The sequence below is a fragment of the Tupaia chinensis genome, unplaced genomic scaffold (genome assembly GCF_000334495.1).
Source record: "Tupaia chinensis unplaced genomic scaffold, TupChi_1.0 Scaffold000273_1, whole genome shotgun sequence".
NCBI classification, from domain to species: Eukaryota; Metazoa; Chordata; class Mammalia; order Scandentia; family Tupaiidae; genus Tupaia; species Tupaia belangeri.
Window position 1 is genome coordinate 2,837,523 of NW_006159755.1, and position 21,964 is coordinate 2,859,486.

Here is a 21,964-nt window from a genome sequence, read left to right on the forward strand (position 1 = left end):
CGGACGCCCGGGCGGCCCGACCAGCCATGGAGGCCGAGGCAGGCGGCCTGGAGGAGCTGACGGACGAGGAGATGGCGGCGCTGGGCAAGGAAGAGCTGGTGCGGCGCCTGCGGCGGGGGGGGGGGGCGCGCCTGGCAGCACTGGTGCAGCGCGGCCGTCTTATGCAGGAGGTGAATCGCCAGCTGCAGGGTCACCTGGGAGAGATCCGAGAACTCAAGCAGCTCAACCGGCGCCTGCAGGCGGAGAACCGCGAGCTGCGCGACCTCTGCTGCTTTCTGGACTCCGAGCGCCAGCGCGGGCGGCGCGCCGCGCGCCAGTGGCAGCTCTTCGGGACCCAAGCATCCCGGGCGGTGCGCGAGGACCTGGGAGGCTGTTGGCAGAAGCTGGCCGAACTGGAGGGCCGCCAGGAGGAGCTGCTGCGGGAGAACCTGGCGCTTAAAGAGCTGTGCCTGGCGCTGGGCGAGGAGTGGGGCCCCCGCGGTGGCCCAGGCAGCTCCGGGGGTTCAGGCGCAGGGCCAACACCCGAGCTCGCCCTGCCCCCTTGCGGGCCCCGCGACCTAGGCGATGGAAGCTCCAGCACTGGTAGTGTGGGCAGTCCTGATCAGTTGCCCCTGGCCTGCTCTCCTGACGACTGAGGGCCCTGCTTGCACCGCGCCGACGCCCGCCTGAATTGCTCCCAGAACGCCAGAACTGCCGTGGACCTCTCAACCTGGCCACCGCCCCGACTACGCACGAGGGGCCGATGGCATGGATTAAGAAACCCTGGAACCAAGAAGGGTCCCTCGCTCTCGCTGGCAGGGCAGCAAGGGGACTGGAGCGGAAAGACTTGTTGGGGGTTGGGTGAGGGCTAATAAACCGGGGCGGAAGCGGAGCCCGCAGTTTGGGCAGCGTCTCTTTGGGTTTCGCCGGGGTCTGGGGCAAGGGCGGTGACGCTGAGACGAGGTACAATTCCCATTAGGACTGTCGACTAATGTGGCTGACTCCCCCATTGCCCCGAACCTGGGTGGGATGCGGGACCGTGGTAAACCACTCACTCGCCCCCATCCCCCGTTGGGTGCCGGGACAGGCCATAATCCGGCCCCTGAAGTGGCTCCAGCTCCCTTCCTGGTTCCTTCCTGTCCAAGACAATGGGGCAGGAAGCAGGTGTTGGGGACCTAGAACCCACTCAGCAGCCTTTTCTGAAGCTTGAAGGAGTTTGGGGGGGGTGTCATAACAGCGCCCCCCTGTGGCACAAGCAGGAGCACGGTGGGACCCCACCGGAGAATGATAATCCAATGCTTGCACTCCAGAGCGCTCTCCTTTCAGTTCTGTAGGTGAGGTGTAACACTTGTAGCCCCATTTGTCAGCTAAAACAGTGGAGGTTCCAAAATATCGAAGAATTTGTCCAAGGTCACACAGTCTGGGGCTGAGATAGGCATGTAGGGCTTCTGGATCCAACCAAGGAAACACTCAGGCCAGAGCTTCAAGCCTTTTATTCCATTTTGGCAGGTTTGTATAAAAATACTCTCTTTAGGAAAATAAATAGCAGCTGTCTTCTGTAGAGGCTTGGAATCCCTGGAACTAAAGGCTTCTTAGAGCAGGGGACTGCAGGTCAGCTCATCATGGAAGCCTCTGGCACCTCCTGAACTGTGCCACACAGGAAGGGCCAGCAAATGGCCTGGTCTGGTCACTTGCTGCTGCTGGCAGTGGGGGCTGAGTGAGTTAGTGTTCTAGGCTGGTAGAATGGCACCTTCTGTCAGGGGGTAGGGTTGAGTGGGTCATAGGCAGAAGGTCGTGGAGAGTGTGGGGATGGCCTGGAAGGGGTTAGGATTCCAGAGGACCTCTAGGTATTTACAAAATGTCTTCAGGCTGCCAGAATTTCTGTGGCCCAAATGGGAAATATTTGTCTCTGATTTAGTGTAAATTGTTATAGAGGCCAGCTCTAGAGAAACAGTGGGCAGCTTTGGTGGCCCTAAACTGGCTCTGTCACAAAGCAAAATGCTCAGTCTCATGTGGAGGAATGAAGACCCTGATGGGGGCATGCAGAATGGTCCAGGCCAGCTAGACCAATGGGTGTGGAGGAGAAGTTGGCTAGGGTAACACTGCAGGGAGTGGGGTTGGGGTACCTCACAAAGCAAGGAGAGTGGGGGACCCAAGGGGGTCAGAGGATGGGTCCCCACTGCTGCTGCTACTCTTGCGATGAGCTGAGGCACAGGGCTCAGGGGTACTGGGGTAGGTGAACACCAGACTGGGGGTGAAAGGAGTCAGGGAGGGTGTGGTCATGAGTGTGGGAGTGTGCAATGCCTCGGGTTCAAGCACAGGCCCTGGGGACAGGGAGATGCAGGGTACAGGGCGGCAGGGGGCTGGTGGGCTGCTCTTGCCACTGGTACTGGCTGTGTCTCTCTCTTTGGGTCCTTCTGGAATTTTACAGATGGGTCGGTGTGCTTCCAGCACCAGCTCTAGACGCTCCTTCTGCTTCTGCAGCTCCTCAATCTCTCGCTGCAGCCCGGATTTCTCATCCTCCAGCTTGTCAGTCTCCTGAAGGGGGCCAGAAGAGAAGTCAGGACGAGCAGGGTTGAATATCTCTGCCTAGTAGCTTCTGGTGGGAGGATGGCGAGGATGGTGGGTGGATTTGGGAGTCCCCAGTAAGCCCGGACTGCAATTCCCATGAGGCCCTGGGAGAAAATGGGCAGACTCCCATCAGGCTTGTGTTTTAGGAGATTGCGGCTGGGTTTGGGTTCTGCTGTGCCGAATAAGAGGAGCTGCAGCTGATTTTAATCGCCTTTTCCTCGACCTTTCCCAGAGGGACTGCCCTCTGATGGAGAGGGTGGGTGGATACACAGTAGGGCCCCGTGGGCTGTGTGCTGGGTGGGCCAGGGCCTGGATGCCCCCTACACCGGCCGGTGCTCACCGCCTGAAGGAAGTCGGTCAGTTCCTTCCTCCGGTTCCTACACTTGGCCGCGGCCAGCTTGTTCCGCTCGCGCCTCACTCGCCGGCGCTCCTCCTCCTCGGGGCTGATCTGGGTGGTGGGGAGAAAAACGAGACAGACCCTGAACCACTGGCTGCCTGACACTCACCGGCCCACAGTGGCGGTGGTAGGACCCGGGCTGAGCGCAGAGCAGAGCAATGCGGGGAGGCCCCCTCACTGTGATTTAGGGGCCACAGCAGCCTGACCAGTTCCCCGCAGCCGGCGCTAGCTAGTCAGCTTGGATTGATCAGATTCCCTCTCACCTCTGTTTTAGTGCTCATTCCTGTTCCCAAATGCCATCACTCTCCACAAACTTTACCCCTCCTCATCTCCCAGGACTCAATTACAATGCCCTGACCTCCAGGAAGTCTTCTCACCCCCCAGCCAGAAGTGGCCTTTTCTCCCTCTGATCCTCTGGGACCAGGTTACCCCTTTTCTCCAGACCCTCATCCTTCTGGACAACCTGGTGCCCTCTTCCACCAAGAACTATAAGCATTAGGAGGGTTAACCAGTGCTGCTGAGTAAGTTACAATTTATCAGGAGCCTACTATGTGCTAGCTAAGCACTTTACATAGCTTTTTTTTCCTCTTTACTCATGTGTGCAAGTGAATGTGAGAGACGGAGAGCGATGAATATCCTTCACAAGGTCTGGCTATACCCTATCCCCTTCCTCCAGCCCTCTAGCCCATGGGAATTTCAGGACCTGTGCATGTGCCTGGTGAATTTTGGGTTAAGGCTGCCAGAAATTTTAAACTGCAGACCCTGCGTGGGATCCAATTTCTCTTTAGCAGTGCATTACCCCTGTGCCATGGAGCTGACTCTACATCAATTTTTAAAAATTGTATTTGTTATTATTATTTGATTTGTGCTTATCAGAGAGAGACAGAGAAAGTGAGAAAGCAAGTCAACAGGTCCAAGACTCATATCACAGTTGGCCATGGGGGAGTCCAGCACCCTAACCACCACGCCATCTGTTGGCTCCTCCACACTGATTCTTAATTTTCTGTGTGAAACACTGAAGCCCAGAGGGGATGAACAACTTGTTTATGGCTCCAGAGCAGGCACTAGCATCCCTCACTCTTTTCAACACTGAGTGAAAGGCCAGCTGATAGAGACCGCCTCCTCCAAAAGGACCCCACTCAGCCACAACCTGGGGGTACCTAGGATCAAAGGTCACCATCAGGACAGGGCTGAAGGAAAGAAGTACTGCAGGTGTTACCCCTACCTGCTTCTGAGGCTCACACCATAATCCCCTTCTCCAGTTGGTCACAAAGGCCAGTCATTCTGTTTCTGGGAAACCTGCCCCTTAGCTGATCTCATATCTTTCCCAAGATCCCAACCTCCCTCTCCATCATCTATCCAGACATCAGAGGAAGCTTTTTTTTTTTTTTTTTGAGAAGTTTTTGCTCTAGGGTGTGTGCGCTCACCAGAAAGACAGAGAGAGACAGAAAGCAAAAAATCAGCCCCGAGGGGAGTGGGGGGGAATGGTCATGTCACCATCCCCTCTCCTCCATTCTCCTCTTGGGATCTTGGGCATACACACACACACACACACACACACACACACACACACGCCTGGCATGAGTTTAAGTCACTGGGTCCGGGACTCAAACCGCATTCGACTACATGGGAGTCCAGTAACATTAGCAATTATGCCAACTGCTGGTCCCTGGAGGAAGCTTTGTAATGTACATGCATCACCCCATTATCATCTCATATACCAACTCACCCCAGGAAGAGGGAAGAGAAGACACTCTCTTAAAGACCCTCCAATTCTAATTCATGAATTTTGGTAAGGACTTTGGAAGGCAAGAGTTCTCAGGTACCTTTGCTTTGAGCCTTCATTAGCTCCTAGTGAGAAGTGTAGTTTGGTGCATTAGGATTTGACTTTAGCATCAGATAGGTCTGGGGACAAGGTCTCTCCCAGTCCTGTCTTCTTACTCACTTCATGTGTGATCTTGGGCAATTCACTACTGCAGTGTATCTCCATTTCCTCAGCTGGCCGATGGGGGAGATCAGAGTACATTCCCCAGAGGGTTTTGGTGAGGATTACATTAGATAAGAAAAGTCCATCTCCATGGCCTGGGGGTTAAGGGAGCCATATCCCCTGTGGCAAACTGGGCAATTCAAATCCTGGTCTCCAGCAGTTTGAAAAGCACACCAGGCACATGTAGGTATATGTCCCAAATCCCAACAGATGGAGAAACGAAGAAGGGATTGTGGCATGACCACACTCTACTGTGCTTTTTTCCCTCTCCCTCTCTGTCTCTCTCTGGTGAGTTCATGTGCCTTCTAGCAAATTAAAACAAACAAACAAACAAACACCTCCTAAAATAAGATAGGAAATTAAAACCCAGACAGCAACTACAGGGAACCCTCTAATTTCTATTCTTTCCTCAATTACACAGATATCATAAGCCACCACCACCTTCATGCCTGTCAGCAGGCTCAGACCCTCTCACCTTTCCACATGCTCACCTTACACATTCTAACCTCCTCTTCCATTCTTTCTTTTTTTAGAAAAATATTTTATTTAACATTATTTATTTTTAAAATTGGACCAGAGAAGGGTAGAGCGAGAGCTAGAGCGAGAGAGTGAGAGAGTGAGAGAGAAAGTGAGAAAGCAAGCCAGGTCCAGAACTCAAAACCAAGGTCGGCCACGTGGGAGTCCAGTGTTAACTACCATACCACCTGCGGCCCCTCAGTCTTCCTTTTTATGGTGATTTCTGGTTTACATATAATCGTTGTACATCTCTGTGGGGCATCACCCTCCATGACTGTTCCTGCCATCCTTTACACTTGAAATGCCCTTTCCTTTCTACCACCTTTCTAGGCTAAAATGCCATCGTCTCCAGGAAGATTTCAGAAGAAACCTTTTGTCCTCTGGGACTCCCCAGGGGCTTGTATCACTTTCTACCTTGGGCAGTAGTCATCAGTGGCCCTACCTCCCCCTTCTAAGCCTGTGCTCACCTTTCCAGCAAGAACTTGCCCTCTGCACCCTAGCACTCCTGTGGGCAATCAGAACCAGTGCCACTGCTTACCTGTTCACAGGGCCTGCGACGCACCCCGGGAGGTGGCCCCACAACCCGGATGACTCCTGGCCGGGGCTGTGGGGGGCTGTACTGAGGATAGGCCAGAGGCCGAGGGTAGCTGCTGGGTCCCAGGAAGTGAGGCCGCACCATCCACTGTAGCTCCTGGCTACCACTCACAGCATTGACGCTTGGCCCAAGATGGAACTTCTGAGGGATAAAAATTGAAGGCCAGAGATGAGTCTGTGTGGACTGTACAGGGCTTTCCGTGGAAGAAGCCACATTGCTGTCTACCTTCCATGCAGATGCTGGTTCTGGGAGACCAGAAGCAGCATGACTTGGTAGTGAGATGGAAAAAAGGCAAATCCCTGCTCATGAGCTGTGTGACTTTGAGCAGTTTACATAGCCACTCTGTGCTTCTAGTTCTCCATCAGAGTTAATACTTACAAAGAGTGAACTGCCAGGCACTGTTCAAATACTGACTCATATAATTGGCACACTAGCATCTTCATTTTCAAACAGGAGAAACAGTTATACACAGACGCACAGCCAGTAAGTAGCAAATGGGATTACAGACTAGGAGACTAGACTCTTACCCACTCCTACACCCATCTACATAAAGAAGATAATTATGCTTCTGGTTCTCAGAGTGGCTGTGAGAATCAGGTGAGAGAATTTGTGTGACAAGAGTCTGGTTAAGTGGCAGCTACCCAAAGCAGAAGGGCTGTGGCAGACAAGAGCCACTGCTTTGGGTTCAGGCTGTCCCACAGTTAATCTCAGCTCAGCCACTTGGCTGTATAACTCTGGGCAAGTTATTTCATGACAATGTGCCTAGGTTTTCTCATTTTTTAATATTATCATAGGTAAAGATTACAGCATTTGGTTGATGCTAAGAAGTAAGCTTTAATAGCGCTGAAAGCATGGTTTAATAGGCCATTCAAAAAACTAGTGGCAGGGGAACCAGCAGTTAGCGTAATGGCTATGTGGCTGGACTCCCACGTAGTCGACTGCGGTTCGCGTCCCGGACCCGGTGGCTTAAAACTCATGCCGGGAGCGTGTGCGTGCGTGCCCAAGATCCCGAGAGGAGAATGGAGGAGAAGGGATTGCGGCGTGACCATCCCCTCTGGGGGGTGATTTCTCGCTTTCTGTCTCTATGTCTCTCTCTGTCTGTCTGGCGAGCGCACGCGCCCTATAGCGAAAACCTCTCCAAAAAAAAAAAAAAAAAAAAACTAGTGGCAGGAACTAAGCAGGTGGTGTGGTGATTAAGGCACTGGACACTCCCACATGGCTGAACATGGTTCGAGTCCTGGACCTGGTGCCTTGCTTTCTCACTTTTCCTCTCTCTCTCTCTCTTTGTGTTTCTCTCTGGTCAAATTAAAATAAATGAATGAATAAACAAAATTAAAGACACAATTAATAAACTAATGGCACAAAATAATGGTGGTATTTTTAAACCTCTAGGACCTTACATTCCATAATATATGGTAAATGAGGAGGAAAGTGGCTGGCACTACACCTGGCAACATGCGTAAGGGTCTTGGTGCTCCTGTGACCATTCTTTTACGGACAGAAATCTAAAGAATGGGTTGGAATGAGGGCTCAATTTCTAGGCAGAGAACAGGTTCGAGCCCTATGGGCGCTGGGCCCTGGGTGTGGGCGCTCAGTCTTCCGGGAAGGGCTCCTCAAGCCCAGGCAAGTCCCGGCAGCGGTGGCCCCAGCCCAGGGCTGTGGGCCCAGCGGCCCAGTGACCCCAGTTCCGGGCCCAGGGCATCGCCGGCGGCATCTCGCGCTCCCGAGGTTGTCGGGCTGTCGGGCTGCTCGGGGCCAGGAAGGGAGGGGCGCCCAGGGTGAGTCAGCCACCGTGACTCGGCCGCCGTGACTCGGCGGAACGGACGCCGCTCCTTCCCTCCCTGGCAACACGTGCTCGTAGCCCCTCAACAGGAAATGAGCACCTGCAGCCTCCTCTGCCCCCCACCTCCCCGCAAACGGCAATGGGCGCCGCCGGGTGCTGAAAGGCGGGGGCGCAGATGTCGCCCGCAGCATGTCCCCGCGCACGTCGCGACACCTCGCGATCTCTACTTGCCCCATCCAGCTAAGGGGTAGAGAGCCGCCTCCGGAGTTCCGCTGCCCAAGCCCACCAAGCTCCACGTGCGGAGAGACAGCGACGTGGCAACGCTGTACGGAAAGACCGACACAACGGACGGACACAAAGACAGTCGCAGAAAGTGCGAGGATTCCCATTGTGCCCTGACTGGTTTTCAGAGGAACCCGCCACCCCACTGTGTCGGGGCGTCTCAGCTTTAGCGCAGACTGCAGACCCCAGGAACTCAGCCCGAGATGGAGACGCCCTCTAATCTTGTTGGGGCTGGGACTAGCCCAGGTATCCGGGGTCCCTTCTGAGGCAGGTGGGTACACAGAAATTAGCGGTGGACAGGAGGAAAGAAAGACGACGGAGGGACCGATAGCACATCTTTGAGAGCCCTCTGGGTCGTGAGGGTGGCGGAGATCTCGGCCCAGGTCCCCAGACCCGGGAGCTCCTTTTGCCCGCCCCAGTTTCGGAGCGTACAGGAGCCAGCGCCGCCGTCATAAGCGCTGTCCACCCTGGACCCCAGGAGCCAGGTCCTCACCTGCTGAGCCGCCGCCTGCGCCGCGGCTGGGGGCTGCGCGGGGCCACCGTACGCGCTGCCGGCTCCGGAGCTCGGTCCGGGTTCCCCAAAGTCTCGGAACATTCCCTGGTCTGGCTGCTCTGTAGGGTCCGCGTCGGCGGCTTGGGGTCTGACTCACTGGAGCCTCGCGGAGTCCTTTCTTTTTATGAATGAAGAGTTCTCGGGCTGAACCACTTGGACCGCGGGGGGTGGGGGCGTTTCGCAGCCGCGCGGGTCACCTCCAGGCTCCACCTCTCCAGACGGTACCGCCTTTTGCCAGTCGGAGCCGAACTTTTCCACGCCTCCCACAGTCAGGCAACTGCCTTACCGTGGGGAAAGGGGTAGACCGGGCGCTCCCTACAGACCTCGGCGGACCCGCCCCCTCTGACGTAGTTGCCCTTACATGGTGCAATTTCCTCGCCGCGCCCAGGTGGAGCCGAGGATTCCCCCGTGGATTGACGCACCTGCCGGGAGCCGGGAGCTCCGCCCCGCCCCGCCCCGCCCCCGAGCGCAGCCCGCAGGACGGCCGTGGCACTCTGGGCCGGCGATCCCGAGACTTCTCCCGACCTGGGCGTGCTTCCGTGTCGGCTTTTGTAAAACAGGACGAAATAATCACAGAGCTACCTTGTCGCGTGAGGGGGACAGAAGTGAGAATGTGAAAACGGCCCGGAAACTGTATAATGGATTATGAATGTGATGGATTGTCATCATTATTATTTACCGAGTGCTTATTTCATGTCAGGAGCCACGTCAACTAACACCTATGGCTTCACAGTCGGGGCGTGAGGCCCCTCCACTGGCATTGTTATAAGGCTTCAGCTATATTAAAAAATGAATAAATGACAAAACAAGGTTACAAAAATGGTGGCGTATTTTAAATGCTGGCAATAAACATGGTAATGCTTTGAACTACCCACAAATATAATGCAGTATAGTTGTGTTCCTTAGAATAACTTCTGCAGTTCTAATGAGTTTTAATTCAGAGCCCCGACATGCAGAGGGCCTGCAGTGCGTGGGTGTCCTGAGAGCTGATGAATCCCCTCTTTATTGTCAGTGCTCTTTGGGCACTGTGTGGTCATCATCTTCTTTGAAGAATGTGTCAAACGTTGAGGCCAGCAGGTGGTGAGGTGGTTAAAGAGGCTGGACTCCCATATGGCCAACCACAGTTTGAGTCCTGGACCTGGTAGTTTGCTTTCTCAGTTTCTCTTTATCTCTGTTCTCTCCTCTCTCTCTGTCTGTGTCCCTCTACGGTCAAATAAAAATAAACAAATAAATAAATTAAATATAATAATTATTTTTTTAAAAACGAATGTGTCAAACGTTTGAGTGAATGTGAGGACAGATGTGTTCAGGAAGACCGCTATGGTCCTCCATTTTACTGAAGAGAAACTGGGGCTGAAAGATCCTCAAACGAATTGCCCAAGGTCACTGAGTGGCTGAAGCAGCGTGCCAAGCCCAGGCTCAGCCAAGATTTTTCAAAGCCCTCACAGCTTCACAGAACGGTTCACACATGCCAATGTTCGTGCCGAGAGCACCATCCCAAAGCGTCTTTTCCACTTCCTCCCACTTTGCAGATGAGGAAACTGAGGCCCAGAGAGAGTAGTGCCGCTGGCACACAACTACAGAAAGAGGGCAGAGTGCTCCTGCTTTCCCACCAGTACCTCCATTTGAATGACTCCAGTTTTGCTATGGAGTTGGAGGTGGGAGATGCCTGGTTCCTGGGCTACCTGCCTTGGGAATAGAGGTCGGGGCCTGTGGGTGCTCTCAGGGTGGAGAACCAGGAGGCCAGCTTGGTTCTGGAAGTTCAGGTCCAAAGCTACCATTTTCTATCTGTGTGACCCTGAGCAGGTCACCTACCCTCTGAGTCACAGTCCCAGTTGGTCCTGCCTGCTCACCTCACGGGGCTGCTGTAGAATCGAATGAGATCACAAATGTGAAAGTGCTACGTAAGCTCTGAAGTGCTGCGCACTTGGAAGGTGGTTACCAGCCCGGTGCCTCTCCCTTGTCCTTGTTCTACTCACTGTTGTCTTTTGTTAGTGTGTGAGGGAGAGAGAGAGAGAGAGAGAGACAGACAGACAGAAATCAGGGCGGGGATTTTTTGAGGCAGCGTGACCCGTGGCAACAACAGGCACGCTAGAGTCATACAGCTTTGGGTTCTGGGTTTGAATTCTGATTGGGCTAGTTTGTGTGTCCTAGATGAGATGCACAATCCTTCAGAACTTGGTTTCCTCCTTTGTAAAATGGAGACCTAGTGATGGCTACATCTCAGGGTTGTTGGGGCATAGAAATAAAATAATGTCACCTGCTTAGCACAGTAAGAATTTGACAAATAGTAGCAAAAATAAATTCATATGTTAATAAAAGTCCCAGGGGTGGGAGAACTCTGATCACATGTGAAGGCATCACAAATCACTATGCATACACATATACATGTGTACATACACACACACTGATATATGAGGTCCTTGGCTGGGCCCAAGCTGGATAGGTCAGGGGTGACACAGGCAGCATCTGGTGGCACAAAGACTGCAGCCACCCACCTGCTCCAGAAATGTCACTCTGTCCGCTCCCCAAGCAATCTAAGGCAGCTGACTGAGCAGGGGCTCAGGACTCAAATATGTGTGTGTGTGTGTGTGTGTGTGTGAGCATGTGCATGCACCCGTGTGTGATTTCATTACTTTGAAAGTCCCTTCCTGCTCTAACCGTTGGCGGAGCCACAAGGAGGTCCTTTCAGAGGGAGCACATTCCAAGCTCCTCAGTCATTAACGCCCGCCTCGTGGCCACAGAAACGTTCCTGGTCCCTGACCTCACCAGCTCCCACCCAGAGAGGCCAAGAAAGAACCCCAGGGGGCCACGGCAATTGCTGGGAGTCTGGAGGGTGGGGAGTCACATCCCCTCTCTAAGCTCCAGAGAATCCCCTCCCTCGGGTCTGTAGTGAGGCAAAAAGTCGATGGATGAGCTGCTTGGCACCCAGGAGCTCTCAGTGCCGCCAGGGCTGAGAGGTGATGTTTACGGTTTTCAGCTTTCATTCACTCTTCATAGAAGTTTATTTTTTTAAATTGAGATGGAATAGTGTAACATACAATTAACCATTTTAAAGTGCACACTTCAGAGGCATTTAGTACATTCGCCATGTTGTGCAACCATCACCTTTCTCTAATTTCAAAACTTAATCACTCCAGAAAAATGCCTCCATTACTTATTAAGTAATTCTTCACCATTCCTCCTTCCCCTAGCTCCTGGTAATTATTTTTTAGAATTATTTTATTTAATTTTATTCATTCATTTTTAACTTGACCAGAGAGAGACACACAGAGAGAGAGAAAGTGAGAAAGCAAATCACCAGGTCTAAGACTCAAACTGTGGTCAGCCCTGCAGGAGTGTCCAGCTCCTTAACCACCACACCCCCTGCTGATCCCCATAATTGCTAATCTTCTTTCTGTCTCTATGGATTTGCTTTTTCTGAACAATTCATGTAAATGGAATTGCACAATATGTGATCTTTTGTTTTTATTTTTGAATGTGTTAGAGGGTGTGTGGGCTTGCCAGAGAGAGACAGAGAGAGAGGGAAATAAGAAAGTACCTCCCATGGGGGATAGTCACGCCACAATCCCCTCTCCTCCACTCTCTCCTTCTGAGATGTTGGGCATGTGCACACATTTGCCCAGGATGTTTTTCAGGCTGCTTGGCCTGGGTCTCAAAATTGTGCTGTCGGCCATGTGCGATCCAGCCACCTTAACCACCAGGCCATGGGCTGTGACCTGTGAATCGAATGAGATCACAAATGTGAAAGTGCTGTGCAAGTTCTGAAGAGTGGCACACTTGGAAGGTGGTTACCAGTCTTTTATGACTGGCTTATTGTTAAACTTTCAAAAAAAAAGTCCTGGACCCAGTGGCTTGAAAAACATGCCAGTCACATGTGTGTGCATGCCTAAAATCCTAAGAGGAGAATGGACCAGAAGGGATTGGGGCATAATCTAGCCCCCTGAGGGGTGCTTTCTCACTTCCTTTATCTCTGTTTCTCTCTTTCTTTGGTGAGTGCACACACCCTATAGCAAATTACAAATCGAGGATTCAACCTTGTAGTCTAGTGACTATACTAGTCTTTGTAGTCCAGTTTGGCCCTATGGGAGCTGGATCCCATATTGACAACTGGGGTTTGAGTCTTGGCCCCAGTAGCTTGAAAACTGTGCCAGGCAAATGTATATTCATGCCCACAATCATGACAAAACAGAGAATGGGAAGAGAAGGGATTGCACTATGATCATGACCCACCAGAGGCTGATTTTTCCCTTTCTTTCTCTCTCCCTTGGTCTGACCCACTGGCGAGCTCATGCACCCACGGCAATTAAAGAGGAAAAAAAGGAGTGGGGCCAGCAGGTGGCAAGGTGGTTAAGATGCTAGAATTCCCAGAGAGAGAGAGAAAGAGACAAGCACCCTTAACAGGGTCCCATGCCATGATCCTCCCCCTAGCCTTCTCAATCAGCCATGCTGGCATGTACTGGGCATGTAAAAGTTGACCTGGGATCTGAACTCCAGCCTCTCACATGGCTGCCAGCATTGCAGAGCATCATGCTGCCACTGTGCCACCACGGCTGGGCCAATCAATCATTTTGAAAGGCTTTGAGTTTTAGAAAAATATATGTATATATTTGTACTTACATCTATACCTGTATTTGTATATTCCATGAGGTGCGGAGAATAACTTATTTTAAAATAGATTTTTTTCTATATATTTATTTATTTTATTTACTTTTTGCTATAGGGCACGTGCATTCACTGGAGAGAGACAGAGGGGGAAAGTGAGAAAGCACTTCCCAGGAGTGATGGCCATGCCTTAATCCCTTCTCTCTTACTCTCCTCTTGGGATTTTGGGCATGAACACACATGTACCTCGCATATTTCTCAAACTGTTGGGTCCCCGTTTGAACCACATAGTCAAACATATGAGATTGAGGGAACCAGCAATTAGCGTAATGGCTATGTCGCTGGCCTCCCACCTAGTCGATCGCGGTTCGTGTCCCGGAGCCGGTGGGTTAAAACTTATGCCAGGTGCATGTGCGTGCGTGCCCAAGATCCCGAGAGGAGAATGGAGGAGAAGGGATTGCGGCGTGACCATCCCCTCTGGGGGGTGATTTCTTGCTTTCTGTCTCTCTGTCTCTCTCTGTCTGGCGAGGTGAGAGTGAGCCACCTTAACTATCATGCCACCTGGCTAAGGCCAGTTAAGATGTTTTTTATTGCATTTCTTTTTCATTTAAAAAAAATAATTATTTAGGGACCAGCAGTTGACGTAATGGCTATGTCGCTCGGCTTCCATGTAGTTGGCCACAGCTCGAGTCCTTGACCTGGTGACTTAAACTCACGCCGGGCGTGTGTGCGTGTGTGCCTAAGATCTCAAGAGGAGAATGAAAGAGAAGGGATTGCGGCATGACCATCCCCCTGGGGGGTGATTTCTCGCTTTCTGTCTCTCTGTCTCACTCTTTCTGGCGAGTGCATGCGCCCTTTAGCAAAAACCTCTCCCCCTCAAAACTTATTTATTTAATTTGTTTATTATTATTCTTCAATTTGACCAGAGAGAGAGAGAGAGAGAGTGAGGGACAGTGAGAAAGCAAGCCGCCAGGTCTGGGACTCGAATAGCGGTTGGCCGTGTGGGAGTCCAGTGCCTTAACCAACATGCCACCTGGTGGCCCTGCATTTCTTTTTCAACTAGAAATATTTTAAAATTGTATTTCTTTTTGTACTAGATTGCACATTTATAGACTTCAAAATCCAAAAGCTACAAAAGGGTACACAGTGGGATACCCGTCCTCTCCATAGTAACCAGTTTATCTTTTTACCTAGAGAGTATCCTGCTGTACTTTTTTTTTTTAATTTAAATTTATTTATTTGCATTCATTCACTATACCTCATTACAGCATACAAAATGAGATTTTCCATCCAGGGTACACTCCCACGTGGGAGTCTAGTACCTTAACTCCTATACCACCTGCTGGCCTCCGGAATTCACACTTCGTTCTTTTTTTGCTATAGGGCACCGTGAGCTCACCAGACAGACAGAGACAGACAGAGAAACAGAAAGTGAGAAATCACCCCCGAGGGGGGAAGGCCACGCTGCAATCCCTTCTCCATTTTCCTATCAGGATCTTGGGCATGCACACATATGCGCCCGGCGTGAGTTTTAAGCCACCAGGTCCGGGACATGAACCGCGGTCGACTACATGGGAGTCCAGCAACATAGCCATTACACTAACTGCTGGGCCCTGACACTTTTTTTTTTTTTTTTGAGAGGTTTTTGCTATAGGGCTCGTGAACTCGCCAGACAGAGAGAGACAGAGAGACAGAAAGCAAGAAATCACCCCCACCCAGGGGGGGATGGCCACACCGCAATCCCTTCTCCTCCGTTCTCCTCTCAGGATCTTGGACACGCACGCACACGCGGCCAGCATTTCAAGCCACCGAGTCCAGGACTTGAACTGCGGTCAACTACATGGGAGTCCAGTGACATAGCCATTACTCTAACTGCTGGTCCCAGTCCAGAATTCACACATTTTACCATGCACTAATCATGTGTTTTGTCTTTTTTTTTTTTTAAGGTTTATTTACTGATTTTTTTTTTTTCTGTATGGTGGGATCTGGGCTGAGGAAACAGAAGGGGTGAGAGTGGGTGGACTGCTACTTCTTTTTTTTTTTTTTTTCTTTTTTTTTGAGAGGTTTTTGCTATAGGGCACGTGTACTCACCAGAAAGACAGAGAGAGACAGAGGGATAGAAAGTGAGAAATCACCCCCCAGGAGGATGGCCACGCCACAATCCCTTCTCCTCCATTCTTTTCTCGGGATCTTAGGCACACATGCACACGCGCCCGGCATGAGTTTAAGCCACCAGATCCGGGACTCGAACCATGGTTGACTACATGGGAGTCCAGCGACATAGCCATTATGCTAACTGCTGGTTCCCTGGTGGATTGATACTTCTCTGACCCGTGTATCACCATGGACTACCCTCTCCTGAGTCCCACGATGCTGGCTGACCCACATATGCCTGTCCTTTGTCTGTTCCCTGGGCCTCCTCCCACCCTACTATGAGGAAGATGAGGACCCTAAGTCTCTAGAAAGGAAGAGGCTGGCCACAGTGCTTCAGGGCTCTTACCTTCCCACTCCCTCTTTGGGGCTCCCAATCCCACATTAGCCACCTCTTCATCCCAGGCCAGTGGTGAGCCTCAAAGGCATAGGCCCAGCCTTTTCTAGTTCTCCAATTTGTTATGCCACTTCAAGTTCATCCTTTTCCCTCTGATAGCTTCAGTTTCCCTTTCTTACAGAGCAATGGTTTATATACTGTGGTCCCTAAAACCAGAGATTTCCATGGAGACCCACGGGGAAGGAGTGGCTATTAAGCTCTTCATCTCTGTTTCAATCAGCATAGTTCAGGAGGAAGTAGGGTTGACAACATGAGTTCTGGCACCAGATAGCCTGGGTTTGAATCCCAGCTCAACTACTTCCAGACTGGGTAACCTAGGCAATTCTCTTAACTTCAGTGCCTCCACTTTCTCATTTATAAAAAAAGACATGATAGGGGCCAGCAAGTGGCATGGTGGTTAAGGGCACTGGACTCCCACATGGCTGACCATGGTTTGAGTCTTGGATCTGGTGGCTTGCTTTCTCACTTTCCTTCTCTCTCTCTCTCACTCTGTCCCTCTCTGGTCAAATTTTAAAAAATAATAAATAAAAGTTAAATAAAATATTTTTTAAAGAATTATTTTATTTAAATTTATTTATTATTATTATCATTATTATTTTCCAGTTTGATCAGAGAGACAGAGAGAGAGAGAGAGGAAGTGAGAAAGCAAGCCACCAGGTCCGAGACTTGGACTGTGGTCGGCCATGTGGGAGTCCAGTGCCGTTAATCACCATGCCACTTGCCGGCCCAAATAAAATAATTTTAAAAAAGACATAATAATAGTAATAATACCTGCTTTCAGGGTCACTGGATAAATAAGTGAGATCAGGCATGGATGGTGCTGAGCATGGGACCAATACCGCAAGGGATCAATGAGTGTTAGTGAGAATTTCCTTGCCATTATGTTTTGCCCTGTATGGACCATTTCCTCTGAAGGGAGGGTGTCAGGGGCTTGCTGTCACTGCCAGGATGGTTTTGCCTGCTCGGCTTGGCCCTCTTAAGTTTCTTGGAGTGGCTCTTGCTCCTTGCAGACCCAGACCAGGATAGCTGGAACCTGTCACTCAGTTCTCAGACTCCCCCTAATCCTCCCAAACCTGGGACTCCCCTGCCCCATACACACACACCCAGTCCCCCAGGCTCCAGTGAGCCGGGTTCGCTGCCCCAGAAGGTGCCAGCTCTTGCTCCTGGCCAGGAGTGGGATGAAACATGCATCCTGGGATGAAAGGCTGGCGGGCCTGGGCTGGGCCAATAAACCACCCCACCCATGCTGGGAGGATCCCTGGGCAGCAATGTAAACTGAGTCATGGGGGGCGAGGGGGTGAGTCATACAGCCTGTGAGTGGGAGCCAGATGGGGCAGAACTCATCTGCGTGGGGTCCTGGGCCACACCTCAAGGAGCCACAACTGTTAGCATCCCCTTCAATACTCAGCAACCCTCTAGGCCCAGGGCAGGGGAGCAGGGCCAGCGCAGGCTCCCTGAAGGGCAGGAGCCTGGAGTCTGGACTCCTAGTGAACATGTGTAGGTGTGTGTGTGTGTGTGCGTGTGTGTGTTGTGGAAGGCGGGTGGCAGACAGGAAAGGGAGGCTCTGACTTGGGAGGCAAGGATTTCGGTTTGGAAAAGAGTCAAGACCCTGGAGCGATTTTGGCGGGAATGCTTCAGTGCCCTCTCCTGGCCTCTTTGGGTTTGGCCGTTTTTTCTGCAGGGGCCAGCTTTCTCCCTCTCGCAGAGACGAGGAGCCAGGGCTTGGTGGGTGACCTGTTCATCATCTTATTGGAACTCCAGGGGACAGAGCTGGAGGCTGAGGGTGGAAGATCCCCAGAAGCCAATTCAAACCCCAGGGAGGCCTCTGCCTCCAGGGTCCAAACCTGCTGAGGGACCAGGGACAGCGCTGCTTGCCACAGAAGTGTATGCAAGCACTCTTGGGTTTGGTGGGGGCTCAAAACATTTCTAGCCTTCTCTTGTCCAGGTTACTTACCATATTTTTGCCTCAGTTTCCCCATCAGTGGAACAGCTGTGAAACCATAAGTTAATGCACGTAAACTGCTTCGAGTATGCCCGGTGGGGGTAGGTCTGTGCACGTACTTGCCCTCATTATCTGAGCTTCCACTTTCTCATCTGTCAAATGAGCAAGAACGCCTGAGGTGCCCCTCAGCCAGCCTTCACCCTGGTTCGTCTTCAGTTTTATTCTCCAGGAAACTGCTCTCTAAGCCCTGCCGCCCTTTCTGGTTGTCTCTCTCTCTAGCCTGAGGCTTTTTATGCCCTGCCAAGAGGCCAGCAACCAGAGAGAGATGGGGTTGGTGGGTTTCTCAGTCGGGTGCCCTCAGGTTTACCCCTCAGTGACTGGGGGATGTACGTCAGAGTGGGGAGTTTCCCTCCTGGGATGAATCAGCTGTGTGACCCAATCCTCATCCCTGCCAGGGCCCCTCCCAGCAGACGGGAGTGGGGTGCAGCTGCCCCACCGGGAAAATCCCCAAAACCCTGCCAGAGTGCTGGCCAAATGGTCTCCTGACTCAGCTGTTTCCTGTCCGCCTTGATTCTGCCTGAGTAGCTAGAGTTGGGGTGAGGCAGGCGTTCTGTCCCCTCCCCAGGGTCTCTTCTCTGGGGCCTGGGGTTTCCTGGCTTCAGTCACCCATCCCTATTTTTTGTTTTGTTGTAATAGACAAAGTCTCCCTATGTCAAGATCCTCCTGCCTCAGCCTCCTGAGGAGCTGGAACTATGGGCACAGACAGTTGTGCCCGGCTTTCAGGATGGGCTGAGAATCAAACCTGGGCCTCCCCTCTGGCCTCTGCCTGCAGAGCAGTAGCATCCAGTATGCTACTTCAGCTGGGCCCTTACCCTGTTGCATTTTTGTTTTTTTCTTTAACTGCCCTAGAGTGTGTGTGCTCCTCCAGAGAGACAGAGAGGAAGAGGGAGAAAGCACTCCCAAGGGGACATGGTCACAGCACAACCCCTTCCCTAATTCTCCATCCTGTTGGGACTTGGGGCACTCATATATGTGTGCCTGGAGTGTTTTTCAAGCCATCCAGCCATGGGGCTGGCCCCACATTTTATTTATTTCTTCCATGAGAAAAAGAGACAGAGAGAAAGCACGCCCAATAGGGTCTTGACACTATGATCTACCCCCATCCTTGGTCAGACACAGGTCATGACTATATATGTATCCGACATACTCAGGAAGGTCGCGGATTAGAACCCAGAACCTTCCCATGTAGGTCAGCCATAAACGGTATTGCGTTTGGCTACTGTGCTTCTGTCAGCAGCTCCCACCCACTACTTCCCCTATTTTTTTTTTTTTAATTTTATTAGGAGAACTGTTTATTATGCTGGCAGGCACAGAGGAGTTAACACTCTGAATCTCTGGCTGACTTCTCCTATTTTATAAAAGGAGTAGAGCACAGAGGCTTGTCAGATTTGCCCAGGCCTCTCCAGCCTGGGGCACTTCCCTACTTCCTTATAGTAAGGGGCTGGCCAAACAGCACAACCTGTTGTCAGCTTTGTGGGCTTAGGGGAGCCCTTGGCCTGGCAGGGGAGCAGTCCCCACGGTAGACCTAGGAGACCTTCCTTCCTGACTAGGCAGGCTTAGTCACTGCACTCTCTGGACCTCAGTTTTTTTTTTTTTTTGTGGAGATTTTTGCTATGGGTCACATGAGCTCACCAGAGGGACAGACTGAAAGCAAGAAATCACCCTCCAGGAGAGATGGCCATGCTGTAACCCCTTCTCCATTCTCCTCTTGGAATTTGGGGCAAGCACACACACATCGGCAGTTTTAAGCTGACAGATCCAGGACTTGAACCACGGTCGACCACATGGGAGTCCAGCAACATAACCATTACGCTCTGTTGGTCCTAGACCTCAATTCCTTTATCAGTAAAATGGGAGTCTTTTCTGGCTTAGTATCTCTTGGAGGTGGTTCTGAGGACCCAACCTGTGTGCTTCACAAATCTGAGGCTCAATTAGTAAGGGCAAACACCCTGAAGTACTCCAAGCAGTTTGCATGCATTAACTCATTATGGTCCTCACAGCCCTCTTTTTACTGATGAGGAAACTGAAACAGAAAGATGTTAAGGAACTTGGCAAAGGTCAAGGCTTGTTGGATCATTTATTTGTTTAGTCTCTACCCCAACAGGACTTTTATATTAGCAAACTTCAAAAAGGTCATGGAAAAAATGTTCAATGTTGAAGATGTATATTATATACTTACACTGAATGCACGCTTTAAAAAAAAACCACACTTGGGACCAGCAGATGGCTGACCATGCTTCGAGTTCCGGACCTGGTCTCTTGAAACTCATGCTAGGCGCATGAGTGTGCCTGCCCAAGATTCTGGAAGAATGGATGGGAGGGGATTGCGGTGTGGCAATTCCCCCGGGGATTTCTCTTTCCCTCTCACTTTCTTTGTGTCTCTTCCTGGCGAGCACATATGACTTAAGGGAAAACCTCCAAAAAAACAAAAAACAAAAAACAAAAATACAAAATTTGCTTTGGTGCAAAGACATTTTGGAAATTCATGCATGGTTTTTCATAATGCTCATGTTCTATGAACTTTTTGAAGGCCCATCATATAGTGAGGACTCAACAATGCTTTAAGTGCTCTGGAGTTGGATGACCTGGGTTCAGATCTTGGCTTTGCCACTTACTAGCTTTGTAACTTTGAACCAGTTACGGAACTTCTTTGGGTCTTAGTTTCTCTTCTGCAAAATGGCAGCAATAATATAGACAGGTGAGGCTTAGATAAAATAATGTACCTAAACCTATAGTATAGCACCTGACTCTTATGAATGGAAAAAGGAAACTGAGGTCCTGAGACAGAGAATGACTTTCAGTTGATCGTTTATTTATTCAAGAATGTTTACTGGCAGGGTGGGCAGATGGTGTGATGGTTAAGGGCGCTGAACTCCCACATGGCCAACTGTGGTTCGAGCCCTGGGCCTGGTGACTTGCTCTCTCTTTCTTCTCTTTCTTCTCTCTGGCTCTCCCTGGTCAAAACTGAAAAAATAATAACAAATAATTTTTTTTAAAGAATGTTTACTTGGCACCTGCACAAGGCTAAACCCTATCCTGGATGCTGAGGACATCCTGGAGGGCAAAGCACAGCCATTGTTCTCTAGGAGGACACACAGATGAGAGCACAGGTGGGTGTTGTGGAAGCCTGAGGTTGTGCCCATGATAGTCAAGGAGAGAATGGATGGGGAAGGATCCAGGATGATACCTGAGATGGTGGGTTTAAGATGTGAAGACATCTAGGGCAGCAGTCCCTAAGGTGTTTGGCACCAGGGACTGGCTTCGCGGAAGAAAATTTTTCCATGAACCAGGAACGGGAAGAAATGGTCTTGGGATGATTTGAGCATATTACATTTATTGTGAACTTTATTTCTATTATTATTATGTTGTAATATATAATAATTATACAATTCACCATAATGCAGAATTGGAATCACTGTCTCAGTTCCACCTCAGCTCGTCAGGCATTAAATTCTCATAAGGAGCACACAACCCAGACCCCTCACATGTGCAGTTCACAATAGGGTCCATGCTCCCAAGAGAATCTAATGCCCCCGCTGATCTGACAGGATATGGAGCCCAGGAGGTAATGCCATTGATGGGAGCAGCTGTAAATAGAAGAAACTGGGGCTGGCAGGTGGCGTAGTGATTAAGGGTGCTGGACTGCCACATGGCTGACCACGGTTCGAGTCCTGGATCTGGTGGCTTGCTTTCTCTCTCATTCTGTCCCTTTCTGGTCAAATTAAAATAAATAAAGTTAAACAAAAGAATTCTTTAAAAAAAATACAGAGGAAATTTTGCTTGTTTGCTTACCTCCTGTATAGCCCGGTTCCTAACAGATCTGATTGGTACAGGTCATGGCCTGGGAGTTGGAAACTGCTGAGCTTGGGAATTAGGCAAGGGTCAGGCATGCCAAGCAGAGGTAATGACATGAACAAAGGCCCAGGAGTGAGATCAGCAAGAATATGTGCAAGGAAATCACAAGCAGCCCATGATTCTGGAACAAGAAGGGTGAAGTAGGGAGTGATGGAGAGATGAGACCAGATTGCGCAGGCAGGGACTGGATCTGAGTTGCTAATTTTCACTCATTCATTAGATAATTTATAGAGAGGTTGCTCTGGCCAAGCACTGGGCTAGGCTCTGGGAACAAGACAAAGATTAAAAAAA

The 21,964-nt window shown here is 50.8% G+C and overlaps 2 protein-coding genes across 3 annotated transcripts in view; one reads left to right on the forward strand and one right to left on the reverse strand.

Moving 5' to 3' along the window:
* The window catches only part of CCDC85B (coiled-coil domain containing 85B), a 1,814-nt gene extending 943 nt beyond the window's left edge, over positions 1-871 (forward strand). The window contains exon 2 of one of the 2 annotated variants that reach the window (XM_027772441.1): positions 33-871. In XM_027772441.1, the coding sequence (XP_027628242.1) occupies positions 33-635 (603 nt within the window). In that variant the 3' untranslated portion in view covers positions 636-871. Of the gene's footprint in view, positions 1-21 lie in introns of both variants that reach the window. The other variant, XM_006149918.3, reaches the window with a different exon arrangement.
* Positions 872-1,457: 586 nt separating this feature from the next.
* On the reverse strand, positions 1,458-9,460 carry FOSL1 (FOS like 1, AP-1 transcription factor subunit). The gene is made up of 4 exons (XM_014588362.2): positions 8,604-9,460; positions 5,989-6,186; positions 2,891-2,998; positions 1,458-2,517 (listed from the first exon to the last, which is right to left on the reverse strand). Exons 1-4 carry the CDS (start codon positions 8,703-8,705, stop codon positions 2,107-2,109), a joined length of 819 nt encoding a protein of 272 aa, XP_014443848.1. The 5' UTR covers positions 8,706-9,460; the 3' UTR covers positions 1,458-2,106.
* Between the last annotated feature and the right edge of the window lie 12,504 nt (positions 9,461-21,964).

Excerpts from the sequence above, each read along its gene's own strand:
- FOSL1 (XM_014588362.2), bottom strand. The coding sequence starts at position 8,705 with ATGTTCCGAGACTTTGGGGAACCCGGACCGAGCTCCGGAGCCGGCAGC. Across the intron at positions 6,187-8,603 it reads CGCAGGCGGCGGCTCAGCAG|AAGTTCCATCTTGGGCCAAG; the intron begins GTGAGGACCTGG and ends TTTATCCCTCAG. Across the intron at positions 2,999-5,988 it reads GTCGCAGGCCCTGTGAACAG|ATCAGCCCCGAGGAGGAGGA; the intron begins GTAAGCAGTGGC and ends CCCACCACCCAG.